The sequence below is a fragment of the Sus scrofa genome, chromosome 3, assembly GCF_000003025.6.
Source record: "Sus scrofa isolate TJ Tabasco breed Duroc chromosome 3, Sscrofa11.1, whole genome shotgun sequence".
NCBI lineage: Eukaryota > Metazoa > Chordata > Mammalia > Artiodactyla > Suidae > Sus > Sus scrofa.
Window position 1 is genome coordinate 122,183,664 of NC_010445.4, and position 22,462 is coordinate 122,206,125.

The 22,462-nt window shown below is 42.0% G+C and overlaps 1 protein-coding gene across 1 annotated transcript in view; it reads left to right on the plus strand.

The window, feature by feature from the left end:
- NBAS (neuroblastoma amplified sequence) overlaps positions 1-22,462 on the plus strand; it is a 359,592-nt gene that overhangs the window by 300,930 nt on the left and 36,200 nt on the right. The window contains 4 exon segments of the mRNA XM_021087823.1: positions 2,139-2,341; positions 4,377-4,399; positions 4,402-4,465; positions 16,243-16,438. Coding sequence (XP_020943482.1) covers positions 2,139-2,341; positions 4,377-4,399; positions 4,402-4,465; positions 16,243-16,438 — 486 coding nt within the window.

The following is a 22,462-nucleotide window of genomic DNA, read 5'->3' on the forward strand; positions in this document are numbered from 1 at the left end:
CCTTGATTTTACCCTCTTCAATTATATACTCTGTGAAAGAACATCTTATATACTCAAAAAGGTTAGTGCAATTTCAATTAAAGGGCCATTGGAGCCTCCATTTCCTCTTTTCTCAGTAGGGACACTGGTAAGTGCCCTGCCTGAGTCACAGGCATTTTTCTGTAATAGAAAGTTTCACAATGGGGAGAATAGTGAAATGAAATCTCACGTGCCCAACTCCCAGCTTCAGCAGTTATCAAAATGTGACCAATCTTATTTCATGCCTACCCCTACCTATCTCTACTCCAATGGATCATTTTAAAGAAAATCTAGTCACTTATGATGGAGCATGATAATGTGAGAAAAAAGAACATATACATGTATGTGTGACTGGGTCATCTTGCTGTTCAGTAGAAAATTGGCAAAACACTGTAAACCAGCTATAATGGAAAAAATAAAAATCATTATAAAATAAAAAAAAGAAAAACAGTCATTTCTTTTATTCATGAATCTGACCACATCTAATCTATTTCTAAAAGATACAGTTTAACAGTTGTTATAACATTACCAATTAAAAAGTTAATATCATCAGATGTCCAATTAATGTTTTGATTTTCACCTGATTTTGTTTGTAAGACAAAGCAGTTATATTCAGAATTAGTTGTGAAACCTGGAAAGTAATAGAGTAGCATTAAGTAACCACATTTAAAATGCTGGACAGGAGTTCCCGTCGTGGCGCAGTGGTTAACGAATCCGACTAGGAACCATGAGGTTGCGGGTTCGGTCCCTGCCCTTGCTCAGTGGGTTAACGATCTGGCGTTGCTGTGAGCTGTGGTGTAGGTTGCAGACGCGGCTCGGATCCCGTGTTGCTGTGGCTCTGGCGTAGGCTGGCGGCTACAGCTCCGATTCGACCCCTAGCCTGGGAACCTCCATATGCCGCAGGAGCGGCCCAAAGAAATAGCAAAAAGACAAAAAAAATAAAAAAATAAAAAAAAATAAAATGCTGGACAAAAGTATCTTGTGTCCTGCTTCTTAAATCATTTGTTGTCACATGAGTTTTTTTTTACAGATATTGTCGAAGAGGGGAAGACAGGGTGGGACGAGGGTGCCATGGGGAAAAGGGAGGGTTTCCAATTCTGACCCCTTACTGGCTGGCTTTGAGACTTTGGACACATTACTTAACACCTTTGGACTTCAGTTTCCTTTTTGATAAAGTGGAACTAATCGAAACTCCTCGTAGTGTAATTTTAAACATTTAATTAGATAACATTTGTACCATACTTGGGTTTACATAGTTGGGACCTTTTTTTTTTTTTTTTTTTTGCTCCACACCTGCAGCATATGGAGGTTCCCAAGCCAGGGGTCGAATCAGAGCTGCAGCCACCAGCCTCTGCCACAGTCACAGCAGCACCAGATCTGAGCTGTGTCTGCGACCTATACTGTCGCTTGTGGCAACGCTGGATACTTAACCCACTGAGCCAGGCCAGGGATTGAACCTGCATCTTCATGGACACTGGTCATGTTCATTACCCCTGGAAGGCCATGTTTAATAGGTTATAACTGTTACGTGGTTATAGCACATTAATAATAACAATAATAACAGAGAAATTTGCACTTAATGAGCATTCCTTTGTGTCTGACATTGTACCAAAGGACTGATTCTTATATTACTGTTATTACTATTTTTGTCTTTTTAGGGACGCACCCGAGGCATTTGGAAGTTCCGAGACTCGGGGTTGAGTTGAAGCTATAGCCACATCTGCGACTTACTCCACAGCTCACGGCAACGCTGGACGCTTACCCCACTGAGCAAGGCCAGGGATCAAACCTGCATCCTTGTGGATGCCGGTCAGATTCATTTCCGCTGAGCCGTGATGGAAACTCCTGGTTCTTATGTTACTGAATGTTTACAACACCGTCTACTCGTAGGAACTGATGGTCCTCATCCTCACGTGATAGACAATGGAACTGAAGAGCACGGTGACTTACTGCTCAATAAAGAGCACAGCAGGAACTTGCACTCCAGCCTCAGTGGCCCTGGAGACTGCCTGTTCCTCGGTGTGCTGTCTGTGGTGGTGGTATGTTTGGTTTGAGAGTCTTGGCGTGTGTGTCACTCTGTCCGTGTTGATACTGACACGTTGGATGCCATACGTTTGCAGGAAACGCTGCAGAAGTACAGTTACCTCTATGATCTGTCGCGATCAGAAAAAGAGAAAGTTCACGATCAAGCCGTGGCCATGTGCTTAGACGGCCAGCCCCTGAGCCTGATTCGGCAGCTGCTAGAGGTGGCCGTGGGCCCTCTGGACATCTCGCCCAAGGCCGTCGTGCAGAGTGCAGTGGGGAACATCATCTCTGCACTGAGGTGAGCTGTCACCCAGCTCTGAGGAACCCCGGAGCTGATGTTTTGCCTGCCAAGGGCTTGTTTCATGGTTGTTATTAAAGATAAAATATCATCCTACAGGTGGGAACATTGTATAAACTATGAAGTACTTTATAACAGTGAGAGATTATGAGTAGACACGTTAGTCTCACGTCTTCCAATATCTGGAGAATGGACACACTCTCTCTCTCTGTCTCTCTCTCTCTCACTCTCTCTCGTAATTCTTGAAATATGGGAAAGGCCAGAATGGCGTGTGAAGCAGGGAGCTAAGTGTCAGACTAGAGTGTGGATTTTCAGAGCTTGATGTTTCAGAGCTTGTTGTTGCTAATTCCCCTTCTTTGCAGCAGTGAGGAAACGGTTCCCAGAAGTTTCTTTTGAAGTATACAAGGCATACACTGAAGTATACACTGAAGAAGCTGGACATCTGTCAAATATCTTAGGACGTTATTTACCTGCAATTAATGGCATAACACCGACAATTGAGAAATTCTAGCTTTCCGTCTATATGGTGCTACCTTTGCAGGAATGCATCCAAGAGGATTAGAAAAGAGGGGAGCGTTAAGCTGAGAAAATAATGAGGCATCAAGTGCTTTCTGTGAATAATGCAATTAGGCTAAAAGATTTAGTTGTGTTTAATTTATTCTTTTAAGCATTCTTTGTAATTCTGTGTTGCTCTTGAGGAACTTTTTGATTAAATGCGTGTCAGTTTTCAGCAGCGGAACTGAAAGTAAATGAGCCTTTATCAGTTTAATTACCCAGCTTCATCCAGTTTTCACCTTAATGCTCTGAGGTATCTGGTAATTTTATATATAGGGAGAGAAATAAAATATCCTAACAGTTTTTAGAAATCACCAATGCGAAATGAATAAATACTCTATTATGAGCTGTTGTGTTTTGTTAGTGATGGTAGTTATGAGTCACTTTCTTCTTTCAGCTGATGACAGATAATTGCACCTTCTGATTCAGTTATCTTTCATTATTTCTAAAATCAAGGCTTAGATGAAACAAAAACAAAAGTTTGAAAAATTGGCACCTTGAACATAATTTATTTTTCAAAAATTGCACATTTTCATAGAATCAAGATGTGACATATTATTTTTATATTTATAACTTTCTGACATAAATTACTTCTCTCTCCTTCCCTGTGCCCAGTTCTACTACTGAAGATTTTGTTCTGATCTAATAAACGTTATACTTAGCACACAGAAGACATTCAATAAAAGTGAATTAAATCTTTCAGGAAAGGACGCTCCAGAAGTTCAACTACCTCTTTTTCAAAGAAAAATAAATGCTATTGACTGAGTCCATAACATTTACTTTTTAGGAAGTTAGTGAAATTTAATAGGCATAAAATGATGAAGGCATGAACTTACTGAACTCAGCAGTTGGTTTAAATCATATAACTTAAATTATTCAGAAAACTCATCTAAAACTCCTTTTCTCTATTGTATTTTTAAAATTCAATAAATAGAGTTCCAGACCTACACATTGGTAAAATGGGGCATAATAATAATAGTGCCTGTCTCGTGGGCTGTTGGGATTATTAAGTGGCAAGATGTGTGGCCCAGCAGTGTCTGGTACCTAGTAAGTAAGTACCATGTAAATATTAGTATTTTTGGGGAAAAACAGGCCAACTGGAGAATTTAGGTGATTCTTATGTATCTAATGGTTGAAAGAAATCGTATGTTTAATTCCTTTGAATGTTTTTTGAATTTTTGAATGACACAATGCGAGTAGATTTTGTTACTCCCCCCCCTTTTTCTTCGCTATTCTCTTGATAGGAAAACAAGCCTATATTAGACTGGAGCTCCTTAAGGCGGAGAAGGTTTCGTGTCCACATCCTTAGCGCACAGCGCAGGGCTTGGTACCCTTGGAGGTCGCATATACCAGGACTGGCTCTGAGCTGGCGGTATCTGCGCTGAGATCTAGCTGGCTTCACGCGATGTGAATCCCAGCTTGTTGCTGAGGCTTGAGCCACCCTGTTCTGAATCCGTTCTCCCTGTCTCTCCCTTTGCAGTGGAGGCAGTGCTGACCTCGGGGGCTGACCGACCCGCTCCGCGTCCTGGAAGGGGTTGTTGCCGCGGTCCACGCCAGTGTGGATGAGGGGTAAGACCAGAGAAGTTTGTGTGTCTCACTTAATGGTGTTCCTCAGAGTCCTAGAGTTACCTTTTAATACCCGTGTTTATGTCTTTTTTTTTTCTTTTTTTTTTTTGCCTTTTCTAGAGCCGCTTTCCACAGCATATGGAGGTTCCCAGGCTAGGGGTCTAATCGGAGCTGTAGCCCCTGGCCTACGCCAGAGCCACAGCAATGCAGGATCCGAGCCGCGTCTGGACCTGCACCGCAGCTCATGGCAATGCCGGATCCTCAACCCACAGAGCAAGGCCAGGGATCGAACCCGCAACCTTATGGTTCCTAGTCGGATTTGTTAACCACTGAGCCACAACAGGAACTCCACATCCGTGTTTATGAAGCTTCCACCACTACGCCTCTTTTCTGGCCATTTCCGAAGGAAGAGCTAGGGACTCTGGAGATACGTTTGCCCAGCTGTCCTCTTACCCATCAGCCCCCGCAGGGCACTCTCCTGTCTCCTGGGCCTTCCTGGCCATGGAGAGCTGGCCTCTTCTCTCCTCCTTCCCAGGGCGGCCAGGGAGAGGAAACTGCTCCAAGCTTCCTGAGGGGGTGGAAGCACATGTCCAGAAGCCTAGTGCTGATTAAGCAGGACATTCTTAGAGCATGTATGTTACTCTGTAAAAAGCTTTATATATGTTAGAGCTGTCTTGTCTGAGCACTAAGAGTATACAGGTTTTATAAGTCTAGAAAAGCGTGTGTCTCTACTGCGATTATTACTTTTCTTTCTTTTTTCTTTTTACAGCTGCACTGTAGCATATGGAAGTTCCCAGGCTAGGGGTCGAATCAGAGCTGCAGCTGGGGCCTATGCCACAGCCACAGCAACACCGGTTCTGAGCCGCATCTGTGACCTCCACTACAGCTTGGGGCAATGCTGGATCCTTAACCCAAGATCCTTCACCCGCTGAGAGAGGCCAGAGATTGAACCCATATCCTTAAGGAGACAATGTTGGGTCCTTAACCTGCTGAGCCACAGCGGAACTCCTAATGCCATTTCTAGAAAGAATTTTTCATTCAGGTGCAGTAGTAGTGGTCAGAATGACAGCAACAGCAAATGGACAATTAGGTATTTCCCAGAGTTTATGAAGATCTTTCCTATGGCTGATATCCATGGCAACCCTGTAAGGCCTCACCCCAATTTTCTTTTTTAATGGAACATATAATATAATAATAATGAAGCATATTTGAGAAAAACACTCATGGTTCATTGAGTGAAGTCATTGTTTTTATTTGCATATTACTTTCTAGTTTGATCTTAGTGTTAGTTACTTGCTGTTGGAACTTCTTCCATTTATCTTTGTGGACTTAATGGTTGTAGGTTTTTGTTTTGTTTTTACAGCTGCTCCTGCAGCATATGGATGTTCCAGGCTAGGGGTTGAATCAGAGCTACAGCTGCTGGCCTGCACCACAGCCAAGGCAATGCCCAACCTGAGCTGCGTCTGTAACCTACACTGTAGCTCGTGACAACACCAGGTCCTTAACCCACTGAGCAAGGCCAGGGATTGAACCTGCATCCTCAGGGGGTAGTAGCTGGATAGCTGGATTCTTAACCCACTGAGCTATGGTGAGAACTCCTAATGGTTGTGAGTTGTGACAGCTGTGTATGTTGTTGCTGTGTTCCGATGAGGAGCAGAAGGCTCAGAGAGGGGAATTGACTGGCCCAGAGTCATAGGCCTGGGGCATGAAAGCAGCTCCCAGTCCGGCCTGCATCGTAGTTCAGTGCTCAGATGCCTTTCCAGCATATTTTCATGCATCACTTTGTGCCCACGGTTCGAGTCAAAGAACGTAGGATAAGCCACGTGGGTACATCCGGAAAAACATGGCAAGCAGGGCCCTCTGCTTGACCTGACTTTTGATTTGCACAGTTTTCCTAAACTCCTTTGCTTGTGGGTCTTTAACTGGTAAGAAAGCTACAGCTGTGGCTTAACTTAGGCCTCTTATTCTAAAGAGCAGTGTCATTGTTCTGCATGTTTTCTGTGTGCCACACTCTGTGCTCGGTCACGAACATTTATGGGTAAGAAATAACCTCCAACGCCGAGGCGCTGGAGTCTTGCAGGGGAGACCAGCTCGCCCGTGGCCCTGGTTACTGTGAGATAGAGCAATAAGTGCTGTGCTGGGAGGAAAACGCCTGGTGGGGGAGAGTGGCTTCTGCCCCTGCCCAGGGAAGTCAGGGCAGATCCCCGGGGCGGGAGGGGGCATTGGACCTGGTGTATGGAATCTGAGTCTCTGAGCAGGAGGAGGTGGGCACTGGCCCTCCAGCTGGAGGAAACTGCCTGAGGAAGGCGATGCAGCAGATAGCGGGGTGGGCAGAGATGCTGCGTGGGAATCCTGCAGCCCTTCTGGAGGGTGCGTCGAACTGCTGTGCTTCCCGTCCGTCAGTTTTCAGCTGGCTGCTCCCCACTGAGCAGCTGTCAGCGGACCTGGATCCTGGCCTCACATGATGAAAGGGATCTTAACGGGCGCTGCTAAAGCCCCTTCCAACGGGGTCCCTCAGGGTTGTCCCTCTGGGGGCATCTTGAAAAGATTAGAAGGCAATGTTTTTCTTAGTCCATTTCCAGCCAGATATAGAGAGGACTCCAACTTAGTTCTCTTTAATACAGGCTGTCTTTTTTTAAGGTTCAGTTTCCTAAGAGGAAGACACTGGGGAATGGAGAATCTGAACAAGGTCTTACTTTTCATCCCAGGGACACAGAATAACAAAGCCTCCTTTGAAAAAAAAAAAAAAATACAGTGAATTTTTTTTTTTTTTTTTTTTTTTTGCTTAAAAAAGAAAAAGAGGAAGACAGACAGAGCCGTAACTTTTATTCTTGGCAAGTGTGTTTTGAATGTTCACGGTCAAATCCGACACCCCTGTCCTCAGTGCCCGCTTCCTGACGGCGTGTCCTCCAGGTCACAGAGAGGAGTCACTCTCTCCTGTGTAGGTAGTTCTCAGGGGGGTCTTCAGAGTGACATGGGGATTCAGACTCTTTTAAAGTAAGGCTCTGGGATTCGTGTTACCAATTACTACATGTAAAGTAGATGAACGACAAGGTCCTGCTGCATAGCACAGAGGGCTGTGTTCAGTATCTTGTATTAACCTACAATGAAAAAGAATTGAAAAAGTGTGTACGTGTGTGTGTGTGTGTGTGTTTGTGTATATATTCTGGTGAACAGCAAAAAAGATTCGGTTATGTATCTACATACCTCACATGCATATATTCATATGCTCTTGGGTGAGACATAAACCACCCCAAGATACTCATGGCAGGGAGACTGCATAGAGAAGTCAGAATTTGGGTGTGTACGTTAATGGCTATGCCTAGGTGTTTGGTTTGATGCAGAATTTGTCGACAGTTTGGGCCTTTATGAGCACGTCCTCCTCTGACTCTCTTTGTCGGTAGGGACGTCATCTGCCTTTTAACCGCAACTCCTGCTTCTCCCGAAAGCCCCCTTTCCTTCTTTTACCTGCGTCAAATGTAAATGACATAAAACCACAGCGCCCAGGCGGATACCAGTGGAGCCATCAGCCACCTATACAGGCTGACGTTCCTTTCAGTTTAGCTGCATTATTGCCTCTAGATACCGGCGGGGGGGGGGGGGGGGTATTCTGGGAGTGGGAAATAAAGTCAGAAACCTTGTATACCACCTACAATTAAAGTTTAGATTATTATTCCGAGGCTTGTCCTCATTACATTTATTTTTATGAACCTCTGTGTCTTCATCCATTACAGGCAGACATCAGGGTTGGGTTCAAGGCCGAATAAAGCACGTCACACACATTTTTTTGGTTTTTCAGTGTATTTTAAAGTCATGTTTACGCTACACTGTAGTCTGTTAATTGTGCAAAAGCAATGTGTCTAAGAAAGCAGTGTGCCTAGCTTGATGAATTTAAAAATACTTTATTGTTAAAAATGCCAAAACCATGATAATAGTGACATCAAAGACCTCGGCTCACAGAGACCAGAACAAATATAGTAGTAATGAAAACGTTTGAAATACTGTGAGAATTACCAAAATGTGACACAGAGACATGAAGTGAGTGAATGCTTTTAGAAAAACGGTGTCACTAGACTTATGCAACTCAGGATTGCCACAAATCTTCAATTTGTAAAAAAAAAAAAAAAAATGCAGTATCTGCGAGGGCAATAAGGTGATGTATAATGAAATGAAGTGTGCCTGGGTCTATTTATATCTGTAACATCATATTCTGAGAGACTTTTAAACTTCTAGTTCGTGCTAAGACTTAGTTTATTAGTTTCCTCAAGCAAAATAAGTTTTAAAAATTCAACAGCTAAAATAATAATGTTTTGAAACAATGCATCTGTTAAACCAGGAACTAAGAGAATACCGTCACGCATCCTAAAACCAAAAATCTAATGGGCAAACGTCACCCCCTCTGTGCCAAGGCCTTTGGCAAGTCACTTGGTCCTCAGCTCCCCTCTGTCATATTGTTATCATCATCTCCATTTTACAGCTGAAACGACACTCAGATTGTGTAGTTTGTCCTGTGTCCTCCAGGTAAGGACGTGCTGTGACCTTCTCTCACCATGTCGCGTCTCCTTTCGACGTTAAAGAGTCTGCGATGGACAGTAAGATGTCATTGAACTTAGAAAAGGCCTAGGGTCTTATTAAAATACAGATTTAGCTTGGGTAGATGTGGGCAGGGCCTGTAATCGTGCATTTCTAACCAGCTCCCAAGGGCCCCTTAGTCCATAGACTGACCTTCGCAATGTCTTAAGGCATTACTTTCCTTTGTTTTCTCACCTCTTTCACCTACTTCTCTCTGCCTTGGCCTTCTTGCCTTCGTTACTCCCTTTCCTGGACCTGTAAAAATTTTCCTAACAGAGATGACCCAGAAGCCTGAACCAATGTTTTAGTGATTCTCAAAAGGATGTACAGAAATAAACCCACTCAGAAAATAGATAATTAACGAGGCATTCCCCTGTGCACTGGGCGAAAAGGAAGAACGATTTCCTTCAAAACTATTGCATAGTTTAGGAGTTTCTGTTTGTTTGTTTAAATTGCTACTTAATCACAGTCCCAGCCTCAGCTGTCTGAAAGCTTCATGTCTATTGATCTGTGTCAGATCATCCAGACTTCATTGAGCTTTTCGGTGTTGTGTGGGGACTTCACATTAGTTTTAAAGCACAAGAAAGCTGGGAGTGGGGGGGATAGGGAGGGAGGGAGGAAGCAGAGAGGGAGGAAGGAATCAAACCCACTAGAGAAAATTGCATCTGATTTCTTCTTCTTCTTCATGCTCTGTGAGGCAGAGTAGATCCCCAGTGGTCTCCGGCACCTGCAGTGCATGAGCACTCTGTCTGTGATGTGAACCTGCTGGAAGCCATGGCCACTGACCAGGACGGGGGGTCCCTCTACCACGGCGTATTTCCTGGGGCCACCTCAGGCCCTATCCGTGACTTCACAGCTGCTATTTCTGTCTCATTCCAGTGAGATGTGTCCGTGCGTTTATTGGTAAACAAACCTCAAGAAGAGATGCTGATTGGCATGCTTTTGAGAGCAGCCAAGAAGACATTATTAGTATTTATCAAAAGTTAAGATCTGAGATTGGAATTGTGTGCACACTACAGTTCTTGCCTATGTAGGAATTTCTCTTTTAATATAACTTGATTAAGATAATTATTTGAAAAACATCACACTTTTTATACGACTGTAATGCCTTTAGCCCATTACACATTCATTTGTTTCCGACCCCCTCACACTGCCAGGTGCCCGGGTTGTTTCATGCGAGCTGATCCATAGAAGACGTTGCCCTGGGGAATGTCGGCGCCACCCAGCTGCCTGTGTAGGGAGGACCCCGTGCCCAGGCTGTGGGTCCGTTCCGCACCTACCCAGAGTCTCCCACTGCTCCTTACATGTCCTCCCTGCACCCTCACCCCCACCGCCTGTCCTTCCTGGTCTCTCAAGCCAGCCTAGCAACTTGCAGACCAGAACTGGCAACCTCACTTCCTACTGAGGCCAGGCAGGTCGTAGAAACGAGCAAGGGGACTGGGCTTACGGGAAGGTGGGACGTGCTGGAGCCTGAGGGGAACTTGAGAGCTCAGGAGGCCTCATCTAAGGAACACGGCTGCCAGTGTGTCGTATCTTCCAGCATTTCAAGGGGAGCTGGGTTGTTGAGAGAGAAGATCCTAAGAGATGTTATGACAAGGAAAAAAAGGGTTTTTCTTTTTTTTGTGTGTATGTGTGTGTATATATGTGTGTGTGTATACATATATATGTGTGTATATGTATATCCTGTGTGTGTTTATACACATATACAGGATGATGGATGGGTTTTCACAAAACTTACTACAGTAATCTTCATGATATAGGTAAGTCAAGTCATGCCTTACACCTTAAACTTACACAGTGCTGTATGTCAGTTATATCTCAATAAAATGGGAGGAAAAAAGCTGGTAAATTTTTTTTTTTTTGGTCTTTTGTCCTTTTAGGGCCACACCCGCAGCATATGGAGGTTCCCAGGCTAGGGATCTAATCGGAGCTATTGCTGTGGGCCTACCCCACAGCCCCAGCAATGCAGGATCCGAGCCGTATCAGTGACCTACACCAGAGCTCACAGAAGGCCGGATCCTTAACCCACTGAGCGAGGCCAGGGATCGAACCCGCAACCTCATGGTTCCTAGTAGGATTCGTTTCTGCTGTACCACAATGGGAACATGGTAAAACTTCCCATGGTAAAACTTAATTGTGTAACATTTTTGAATTTGGGAAATGGCATATATTATGTAAGCCAGTACAAAAACTTGGCTATTGGTTTATAACTTCGATATAGAAGATCGGACAGAGTGACCTCATGTTCCCTTGAGGTGTTCTAATTTTATGACATTTATATTTATAAGAAATTGCAAAGGTCTGTGCTTTTCTTGTTTGAACGTAGTCTTTTGTTCCCCCATTCTCAAGTAGTCATTTTATTTTGTGTCATGATAAAGCATCATGATATATGAAGTGCTTTCATAATTTTTGTCTCTTTTAATGTACCTCAACCATTTAAAATTCAAGTTTGGGTGATCTTTGTATGTTTATGTCACACAGAATCTGCAAACTCTTATGAAAGGATCAGCTTATTAATATTCTCAGACTCTGTCTTTTTTCATTGATTCAGTAATTGCCTTTGTTTGGTTGACACTCCGCTTCCAGTCCTTTGCAGTTTTGTGAGTTTCCTCTCGTGGTGCGTTACATAACAGAACACCACATTCTCAAAGTAATCATTCAGTGAACCCATTCATTGTCGCTGCTCCCATTTTTCCTGTTAATAGCATATTTGTATATTTCAGAGGACTCCTTATCTTTTGGGCCAAAACTGATTGTGTGGATATGTGTGCGTTTTCTTTAGTAGTTAATTTTGTAATTACCGTCAGTAGTACAATAACCTCCCTCCCAACCCTGAAAAATCCTCATTATAGGGGAAAAGGGGAGAAAGCAAATGTCTGTGTATTTGCAGTGAAACCGTGAGAGATTTTTCTCTATTATCTGTTTTATATCTTTTTAAAGTCATTTATGTAACTTTTATAATAAGGTAAAAATGCTTCAAAATCATGTTCTCTTTTTATTCCTAAGCTCATTACACCTTCTCCTTGATCTTATAAAATATTATAAAAATGGAATAATTTTCCTTCTCATTCTGGTTTCTTATATTATAGAAGTAATAGTTGGTTATTTTTTTACCCAACTATTTGTCTTGAAAAATTTAAAACCCACAAAAAAGTTGTAAAGATAGAAAAATCAAGGAATATTTTTTCCCTTGAGTCACCAATCGTTAGCATTTTATCACAGTTCTTGCATTCTCTCTGATTTTCTCTCTCCCCCTCTGTGTGTGTGTGTGTGTGTGTGCGCACTTGCCAGATCATAAGAGTGACTATAAATTTTAAAAACTCAAAATTAAACTATTTTGCAGCTAAAAACTTCAGGAGATAATGTTTAGTCGATGTCCTGAATGACTTCCTACAGAGCTGCCTTTTATTTTTGTGCAGTCTAAGTGAGCCCAAATAGTCACAACATATAGTCCAGCTCATCTAGAACATGGTCCTTCTAGAACACAGTATTTCTGCTTTAGGAATGAGTTGTCATGATTTTATTATATATTTGAACTATCAGCCAGAAGTTAGAGCAGTTTTCTCAAAAATGTCCAAAGTTATCAACTGCACAAGTTCTAAGGTAAAAGGAATCTAATTCAGTTTAATGACTTGGAAAATGTTATAATAATAATCTCTGTGTATCGCATCAGTACCTGCGTAATTTAAATCTTCTGCTATGGCTTCTGGAAGTTATCCCCCTTTGGGTCAGTAGCATTGCTCAGTCATTGACAAGGCAGTAAGGTCCGCTAAGTTCAGGGCTGGCTTTTGCTGTGAACAAGTCAGTAAACCTCTCTCTGGTTCTTTCCTCATCTGCAAACTGGAGATGAGAACAGAGTACATGGAAAACGTCGTAATGGTGAAGTGATGTGATTCGTGGCACATAGCAAGTTATTGACAGCTTTCCTCCTTTCACCACATGCGGGTTATTATTCCATACTTGTTATTAACAGTTTTCATCCTTTCATCGTATGCGGGTTATTATCTCGTAGGTATTAACCGTTTTCATTCTTTCACCGTATGCAGGATATTATTTCATAGTTAGTAGGAACAGTTTTCATTATTTTACCGTATGAGGTCCTGCATTATTTTTGTAACTTCCATCTAGTCTTTATGACTCCAGCTTCTTCTCATCCTAGCTCATTCTTGGCATTTGGGTGAGAGGGTCGGAATATCAGCGTCTTATTTATGTGAAGTTGGTTTGGAATCAAAGTGAAACATGTGCTTTAATCTTCTTTTCTCCTGAATTCTACTTAGTCTGACCACAGCAGGCCTCACCCGGAGGGCCTGGGGCTGCCCCGGCCTGCACCCCTGTCTAAGCACTAATGTGATTGTGCTGCTCACTGCCCAGATGCCCTCCTTCATCGCCATCCCCACAAAGCAAGACCAGTGTCCTCAGTAATCATGGTTGGCACTAATTCAGGTTCTTAGTTATGTGCCAGATAAGGTACCGTGTGCTTTATTTCATTTTAGATATGGCAGTCTCAACCACTCCATGAATAAGGGGTTGTTATCCATCTCCAGTTTATAGATAAGAAACTGCGGCTTAGAATCACGAATTGATTCCTTGGTCCACGTAGCGCCATCTGGACATGGTCAGTCTGGGAAGTGAATCTGGGCTGAGGACTTCAAGCCCTGTGCTCTTCAAAGTGTGAGGCTGCACAACCGTTGCAGCCCGTGGACCAGCTTCTGGTTATCCAGGTCAGGAGACCTGGCCTCCCTCCACTCTCCTCCGAGTCACCTCCAACACCTGTGCTTTCGCCACTCCCGGACGTGCCTGCGTGTCCTTCGGCATCTTTGACTTCTTTTTCCCTTGCCGTTCTCTTTATCTAGATTATATTTTCACACATGTCCTTTTATGTGCCTCCCATCTGTCCTTGATGGTCCTGTTCAGAGGCCACGTCCTTGATGCTACCCACTCTTCCTCTAAAACAGTTGTTCAACTGTATACTGTGTTAGTTGGAGAAGAGTCACTTGTGAGATTTTTCTGTTCCCTTGCACTGTTCTCTGAAGCCCAAGATCATATAATTTTTCAGCCCTGATCATCAAGTGCAAACTGTTATTTTGATGATACTGAAATACAACAATGATGATTATTCAGATGATGGTTACTGTTTATTAAGTCCTTTCTCTGTGCTGCCTGCAGTGCTGGCTGCTTTATATACCTTATCTTGGTTCCACAGCCTCCCGGAGACACACTTTCAGGAACTTTGCTTACTTAACTATAAAATGGGAATGATTTTGATTGAACATTATTAGGAAAGGGTGGGCCCAGGTTTCACAGGTCCATCAAATTCCAAAATAGTACTCTTTCCACTACACAATGCAGTCTGATTTCTTTGCACGTAGTAAATGTCTAGGAAGTATTTATGGCATTCTGCTTCTTTTGCACCTGTTTTGCCATTTCTGATACATATTAGGGACACTCATCACTCATGAGTAAACCTAACAGACGTCTTTGTAAATGAAGGAAATACTTAAACCAGTTATCCACAGCATTTTGTAATATATTTTATTCATAAATACAAATAACAAACTTTGTTTTTAAATTTAAATTGCCGTGAAATTGTATTGGCAAGTATATTATAGAATGCACACAGAGAGAAATACTCAGTGATATTACAGAATCTTGTTCTTCTTGGAAGTTTGAAACAGTTTTCTATGGTCTTGTTATTTCATCATTTGAAATTGGGCATAGGTGATTTATTGTTGGAAGTCTCATAAGAATCTGGTTATTAAAGAAAACCTGTATAATTCAGTGCTTTCGCATGGATCTCTAGGGCCTTGTGAGAGTGAGGCTTCTATATGGGCGACCTCTTAACAGTCATCCATAGTAATTCATGGACGTCATCGTCAAAGAAGTCCATTTGGGGGTATAAGCAAGGATGATGGTCCATTTGGGATTACAAGCAAAGGGATTCTAGTACTGGATAGAAAGTTGTACAAATGTCCCTGTCTCTGAATCCTTTTAGACATCCCAGTTCTTTAATAACCACACCGTCATAGTTTATCTTTAGGGTAGTATAAAATGTGACCCTTTATTGAAATTCTATCACAGAAAAACAGTAGAAGGAACACGGACTTTGGGATCAGACTGCACTCATAGGGGTATTTGTGGGCGTATTATATCACTTCCATGAAGCCTGTTTCCTCATGTAGGAAATGGAATTTGCAGGTACAGCATGGCGACTCTAGGTAACGATACTGTAGTATGTATTTGAAAGTTAGTGAGTTGATCTTAAAAGTTCTCATCTCCAGAAAAAAAAAAAACTGTAACTATATCAAGGGATGGATGTTAACTTATTGTCGTAATTATTTGGCAAACATGTATCAAATCATTATGCTATACACTTTGATACAGTGTTATATGTCAGTCAAATCACAGTAATTACAAGTGGGAACCTGTAAAATAAAATGGCATAATATTTACTCTGCATAGTTATTGTCAACTAGTCATAGCTTATATAAAATGGTTAGAATGATGCCTGGCACTATGAGTATCATTAGTAGAAGTTAGCCCTTCTTCTTTTTGTTTTTTTTTTTTTTTTCCTTTGAATTCAAGTTTATTAACTAGGTGATGAAATAAGCCATCCATGAAAATTGTATCCCAAGATTCATTTTGTTGGCCAAGACTAAAATAACAATCAAAGATTTTTCCAAATGCCTACCTGGTCATCTAAATCTCTAGCACCCTTCTCTGTGAACTGTCGTCAATAGGAACAGTTATCACTCTGAAAGCAGTGCTCTAAATTAAAAACAGTTTGATTTGCAACTCTTTAACTTTTCCCGTTATGCTAATTGTCAATTCATTTCAACAAAAAGAGAGTTTGTTAAACCCTGGGAACTAGATGGTCACTGGGCATACATCTTCACAGAATTTTGGAAAAAGCCATAGTTCTTAATGAACTTTGCTTAATAGATAGAGTAGCTAAGAATATATCAATAATGATTATTTTTATCTGCTTTACATAACTCATTTTAATGTGATGCTGTTTAAAAATCACATGTATTTTACATTTTTAGATACTTATTATGGGTTGCTTTAAGGTATTTAAAACCTACATTTTCCCTCTCAGTAGGAAAAAAGGAGAGTCACCCAGCAAACAAGCTTTTAGGTCGATCACCACACTTAATTACTGGAATGAGGCTAAGTCTTTTTTTTTTTTTAATCTAACCTTGATTTTGCAGAGAAGAGCTGGTTTCCTCTGAGGACCTGCTGGAGTGGCTGCGGCCCTTCTGTGCTGACGACTCCTGGCCTGTGAGGCCCCGCATCCAGGTGCTGCAGATTCTGGGACAGTCGTTCCATCTGACGGAGGAGGATGGCAAGCTCCTTGTGTTCTTTAGAACAGAGGCCATTGTCAAAGCCACTTGGCCCCACAGACAGGTAAGGGAGCATCTGCCTGGTCAGTTCGTGCTTACTGGAAACTCCCTGCAAGTGAATAATCAGCTTGCTAATGCAAACTTCCCAGAATGTCACCAGTTCAGCTATTTAGTGGTTAAATACGTGCAACAAAATTTGTTTGTTTTTCTGTATGTTTGACTGTACACAGTAGATGATGCCTCACTCATCTAACCTGTCTGAATCACTTTTCTCTTCGTAGGGTGTAGTCAGGATTTCTCACCCTATCAGTTAATTATGGCAGCTCACCCTTTCTGCAGAGAAAGGCCTCTCTAAGTGCAAATGCAGGGTACAGTTTAGCGAAGTAGTTTCTTTCATGCTCTGCCCAGGCACTCACATGTCCTCTCTTCTCTTATGTACATAGACAGGAAGAGGCAGACTCCCAAGAGCTTGGTTTCCCTCGGTCTGTCCCCACTCTGCTCTCCCCTGACCATATCAAACTTAATGGGACCTTGACTTCCGTACATTTGAGCTCTCATCATCATCGTTGTTGTGGTTGTTGCTATTGTCTTCCCAACACTGCGAAAACTCAGAAGCCCTGGATGTTATACTTAGCATTTTTCAAATCCCTCTAAGTATGCTGTGCAGGCATTCCAAGCTTAAATGCGTGTTGATTGAGTAAATCGAAATGCTAATTTCTAAATCAAAGCAATACGATGGCTGTTGAAGTTTGGCTTAGATGCTAAACTGATGCATCCTGAAGATGAAGGATCTGAGAGTCAGGAGCCTTAATCAAGTGCTTTAGCTTGCCAAGTAGACTAAAGGCCAGTAAAAGTTAGACAAGAAGACTTCCTAGGTAACCTGATCTGCAGGTTTCCTGGAAGTCTGACTCCAAATCAATTTACCTTCTAACTTTAAAGCCTTGCTTTATAATTTATATTTGTATCCTTATTACTTCATTTAAAGAACAACGAACTTTTTTTTAAAAAAGAGCCAAATACTTAGAATAACTTGAGACTCATCTCAGAGCATCTTCACAATTACCTCGTATATTCTATTTCCCTCTGTGGGAGAAATAAATAAATACTATTACCTTTTCTTCCAAATTACAAAATCTGAGGTTTAAAAAGATGGACTTACCAGAGATTCTCTAATCTTGCCAAATTGTTGAAATTAGTATTAAAACACTAATATCCGAGTAGTATGTCCTCTGAAGCATCATGACCTCATCAGATTCTCTAGTCTCAACATTTTGCTTTGAATTGCATCAAGAGACCACGCACAGCCTCTTTAAGAGCCGTCTCTGAGCACAAATACCATGGGCTGTGACATATCCCCCAGGTCCCTGGCATACTAGATGCCAAAGTATGCTTGTTTTCAGCCTGCAGGAAGGCTCACGCAGCATCCTTGAGGCGAGCTGTCAACTAGGTCACGTTGTTTTTGTCATGAGAACCTTAGGTTCTGACTCATCCTCAAGCAAATGAACATTGTTACTTGTATGTACTTTTCTGACAGAACCTCCATTTTCCAAGTTCTCCACATGCTCAATTTCATCTCCCCTGATGGCTGGAGCCTGGCAGGATGATGAGGCCGGATGCTCTTGTTGGAGCCTCGCTTCACGTCATGTTAGATCTTTATACCAAAGATATTACAGAACAACATGGAAACTGGGGAGAGGGGAAAATATCCATCACATGTGTCGTGTTGAAGTGTTACCGCCTATACTTTGCTATCTGAGTCTAAACACTTCAGAAATAATATAAGTATAACCACCATTTTTCTTTTAAGCTTTTCTCAGTGTTTCGATTATTCAGACAAGTTGAAGCTATTATATGATTTCAATGATGTCTCAATATTGCTGCGATTTTAATTTCATCTTACTGCAACTTTCTCCAGAAATAGGATTTACGGGGGCTCAGCCTTTGTTAACTCTTTTTCCTTGCACTCTTCTTCTAAACCGACTTGACCTGAATTTCACTGAACATGAACCTTTGCTCTCATCTGCGAAGTGCACTTGCTGCTCCTCACGTAATCAGTTTCTTCCAGTGGTGTGAACTTTTACAGGCCCTCAAAAAGCATTGCTCCTGGAGTTCCCATCGTGGCTCAGTGGTTAACAAATCCGACTAGGAACCATGAGGTTGTGGGTTCAATCCCTGGCCTTGCTCAGTGGGTTAAGGATCTGGTGTTGCCATGAGCTGTGGTGTAGGTTGCAGATGTGGCTCAGATCCCATGTTGCTGTGGCTGTGGTGTAGGCTGGTGGCCACAGCTCCAATTAGACCCCTAGCCTGAGAACCTCCATGTGCCGTGGATGCGGCCCTAGAAAAGACAAAAAAAAAAAAAAAGCTCTCCTGATTTCTCTTGACTTTAGTAAAATCATCTCATGTCTCCTTTGCTTTTTAAATTTTCTACCTCCTCTTACTTTCCCCTTGTTTACAAGCAGTTTTCCAGTCTTCAGAAGCTAATGATCTGAGTTTCTCGAAGTCCTTGGCAGTGGAAGTAAGAAAACTACCATACCACACTTTAATTCATTCTGAGTTTATATGTGGTGTGAGAAAATACTCCAGTTTCTTTCTCCTACTTGTGGCTGGTAAGGATGTGGAGTAAAGAGAACCCTTGTACATTGTTGGTGGGAATGTAAATTGGTGCAGCCACTGTGGAAAACTGTATGGGAGTTCCTCAAAAAACTGAAAATAAAACTATCACATGGTCCAGTTCTACTCTTGAGCATATGCCCGAAGGGAATGAAAACACTACTTTGCAAAGATAAATGCACCCCAGCGTTCATAGCAGCAGTATTTACAATAGCCAGGGTATGGAAACAACTCAAGTGTCCATCAGTGGTTGAATGGATAAAGAAGATAAGTAGATGTGTGTGTGTGTATATCTGTGTGTGTATATATACCCAATGGCACATTACTAGGCCATAAAAAAGAATGAAGTCTTGCCCTTTGTGACATCATGGGTGAGCCTCGAGGGCATTATGCTTAGTGAAATTAGTTAGAAAAAGATACTGTATGTTTTTACTTTTGTGTGGAATATAAAAAATGAAACAAAACTGAATATTACAAAACAGAAACAGACTCATAGGTACAGAGAACAAACTCCTGAATACCAGAGGGGAGAGTGTGAGGGGAAGGGCCAGAAACGTGGAGGAGATGAACAGGTCCACACTGTTAGGTCCACGTGAACAAGGATGTCATGCACAGTGCAAGGAACGTAGCCAGTGTTATTATAATAACTTTAGATGAAGTATAATCTATAAAAATACTGCATTACTGTGTCATATACTTCAAACTAATATGATATGGCAAGTCAACTATATTTTAATTTTAAAAAAACTATCATAGTGACTTAATCATGTTATTTGTCTGTAGATTTCTCCAAACTGAATTAAATCACCAAGTGTCTCTTCCTCCTCCTTTAAAGGTTAAGTATTCTGTCAGCCTGGCAGTGCTTATTCAGATTATTTTGGAGGGCAAGCAAATTTGGTGGGGCCACTCTGTCTTAAAATTGCAAATAGCTGTTTGCTGCCTGGAAAATGAATGCAAAAAAAAAAAAAAATGTAGCATCAGAACGGAAACAGCAGCAACTTCTGGAATGCTACAGAAATATGCCCGTAGCTTAAATTCGAGGAGGTCTCCATTACTGTTTCTGAAACCCTGTGTTGTCTGTCACTGGGGCAGTAGAAAGATCAAGACACTAGTGGACAGGTCATGTGCGTGTGTCTCCACCCTCCCTCCACCATTGTTTATCATCTTCCAGAAGATTCTTTTTGTTGTTGTTGTTGTTATAGCTGATTTACCGTGTTCTGTCAGTTTTCTACTGTACAGCATGGTGACCCAGTTACACATACATGTACACATTCTTTTTTCTCACAGTATAATGCTCCATCATAAGTGACTAGATAGTTCCCAGTGCTACACAGCAGCGTCTCATTGCCTATCCATTCCAAAGGCAATAGTCTGCATCTGTTAACCTCAAGTTCCCAATCCATCCCACCCCCTCCCCTTCGGCAACCACAATTCTGTTCTCCAAGTCCATGATTTTCTTTGCTGGGGAAAGGTTCATTTGTGCCTTGTATTAGATTCCAGATATAAGTGATATCATATGCTATTTGTCTTTCTCTTTCTGATTGACTCACTCAGAATGAGAGTCTCTAGTTCCATCCGTGTTGCTGCAAATGACATTATTTTACTCTTTTTCTATGGCTGAGTAGTAGTCCATTGTGTATATATACTACATCTTCCTAATCCAGTCATCTGTCACTGGACATTTAGGTTGTTTCCATGTCTTGGCTATGGTGAATAGTGCTGCAATGAACATGCGGGTGCATGTGTCGTTTTCAAGCAAAGTTTTGTCCGGATATATGCCCTAGAGTAGGATTGCTGGGTCATATGGTAGTTCTATGTATAGTTTTCTAAGGTATCTCTACTGTTTTCCATAGTGGTTGTACCAGCTTACATTCTCACCAACAGTGCAAGAGGGTTCCCTTTTCTCCACACCCTCTCCAGCACTTGTTATTTGTGGACTTATTAATGATGGCCATTCAGACTGGTGTCAGGTGATATCTCATGATAGGTTTTTTTTGTTTTTTTTGTTTTTTTTGTTGTTGTTGTTGTTGCTATTTCTTGGGCCGCTCCCGCGGCATATGGAGGTTCCCAGGCTAGGGGTTGAATCGGAGCTGTAGCCACTGGCCTACGCCAGAGCCACAGCAACTCGGGATCCGAGCCGCGTCTGCAACCTACACCACAGCTCACGGCAACGCTGGATCGTTAACCCACTGAGCAAGGGCAGGGATTGAACCCGCAACCTCATGGTTCCTAGTCGGATTCGTTAACCACTGCGCCACGACAGGAACTCCTCATGATAGTTTTGATGTGCATTTCTCTAATAATCAGTGATGTTGAGCATTTTTTCATGTGCTTGTTGGCCATCTGTATGTCTTCTTTGGAGAAATGTCTATTCAGGTCTTTTGCCCATTTTTCAATTGGGTTGTTGGTGTTTTTGCTGTTGAGTTGTATGAGTTGTTTGTATCTTCTAGAGATTAAGCCCTTGTCAGTTGCATCAACTGAAACTCTTTTCTCCCATTCTATAAGTTGTCTTTTTGTTTGCTTTTTGGTTTCCTTTGCTCTGCAAAAGCTTGTCAGTTTGAATAGGTCCCATTGGTTTATTTTTGCTTTTATTTCTGTTGAAAATTCTTAAACTGTGAGCCTTGGCTACTCGTGTGCAAAATGGAGCCTTGAGCCAGAGGAGACAGCGAATGGTTTGCTCATTTCTGTCATTTCCTTCACACACGTTCAACTGTTGTCTTCACCTCCATGTCCTGAAAACCTAGAAGACCCCAAAATGTTGATTGCACAAGGGTCTCATTTTCTTAATTACTCCCTAGCTCCTTCTCCTTTCTCAAAGGTAATATTAAGGATAGAGACAGATTCTTACAGGGTAAAGATAATAGATAATGACATTGCAGTGTTCAATTACCAGAAAATGTGGGACCGCTACCTTCACTGTGGCTGGTAATCCTCTTAGGCAGACTTTGCATACATCAAAGTGGGACTTAATATTTAATTATCCTCGAGGTGCCCAAAGTAGTGGCCCCACAAATCAATGTGTTGCTGGGAAACCAGCCAGCTCCTGCAAAATTAACCACAGAGTCTGTGGTGCCTGCTACCTCAATGGTTCTCACAGAGACTGCGATTTCTAGTTTTCTAATGATTAGTTAACAGAATTAAAAATTCAGAGGCCCTCATTTTTCAACAGCTTGAGAGGCCTTCATTTCCATTCCAAAAATATGCCCCAGCTTGAAGGGCCTCTGGAAGGCAGAGGAAGGGGGGAGAGAAACGTGGGGAGGTGGGGGGGGGCATGAATGTATTGTGTTAATTGCCTTGGTACAATTTATCTAAGTTTTTCAGGTTTTGTAATTTTCTAGTTAACTGGTGCATGAAAAATATGGGTCAAAATACTAATGTTTCCTTAAAAAATTCCCTACCCCGTCATCTCAATTTTTTTTCCTGTTTTTATATAAAAAAGAACATGTGGCTTAGAGTTTCATCTTGCCCTGCAAAATTT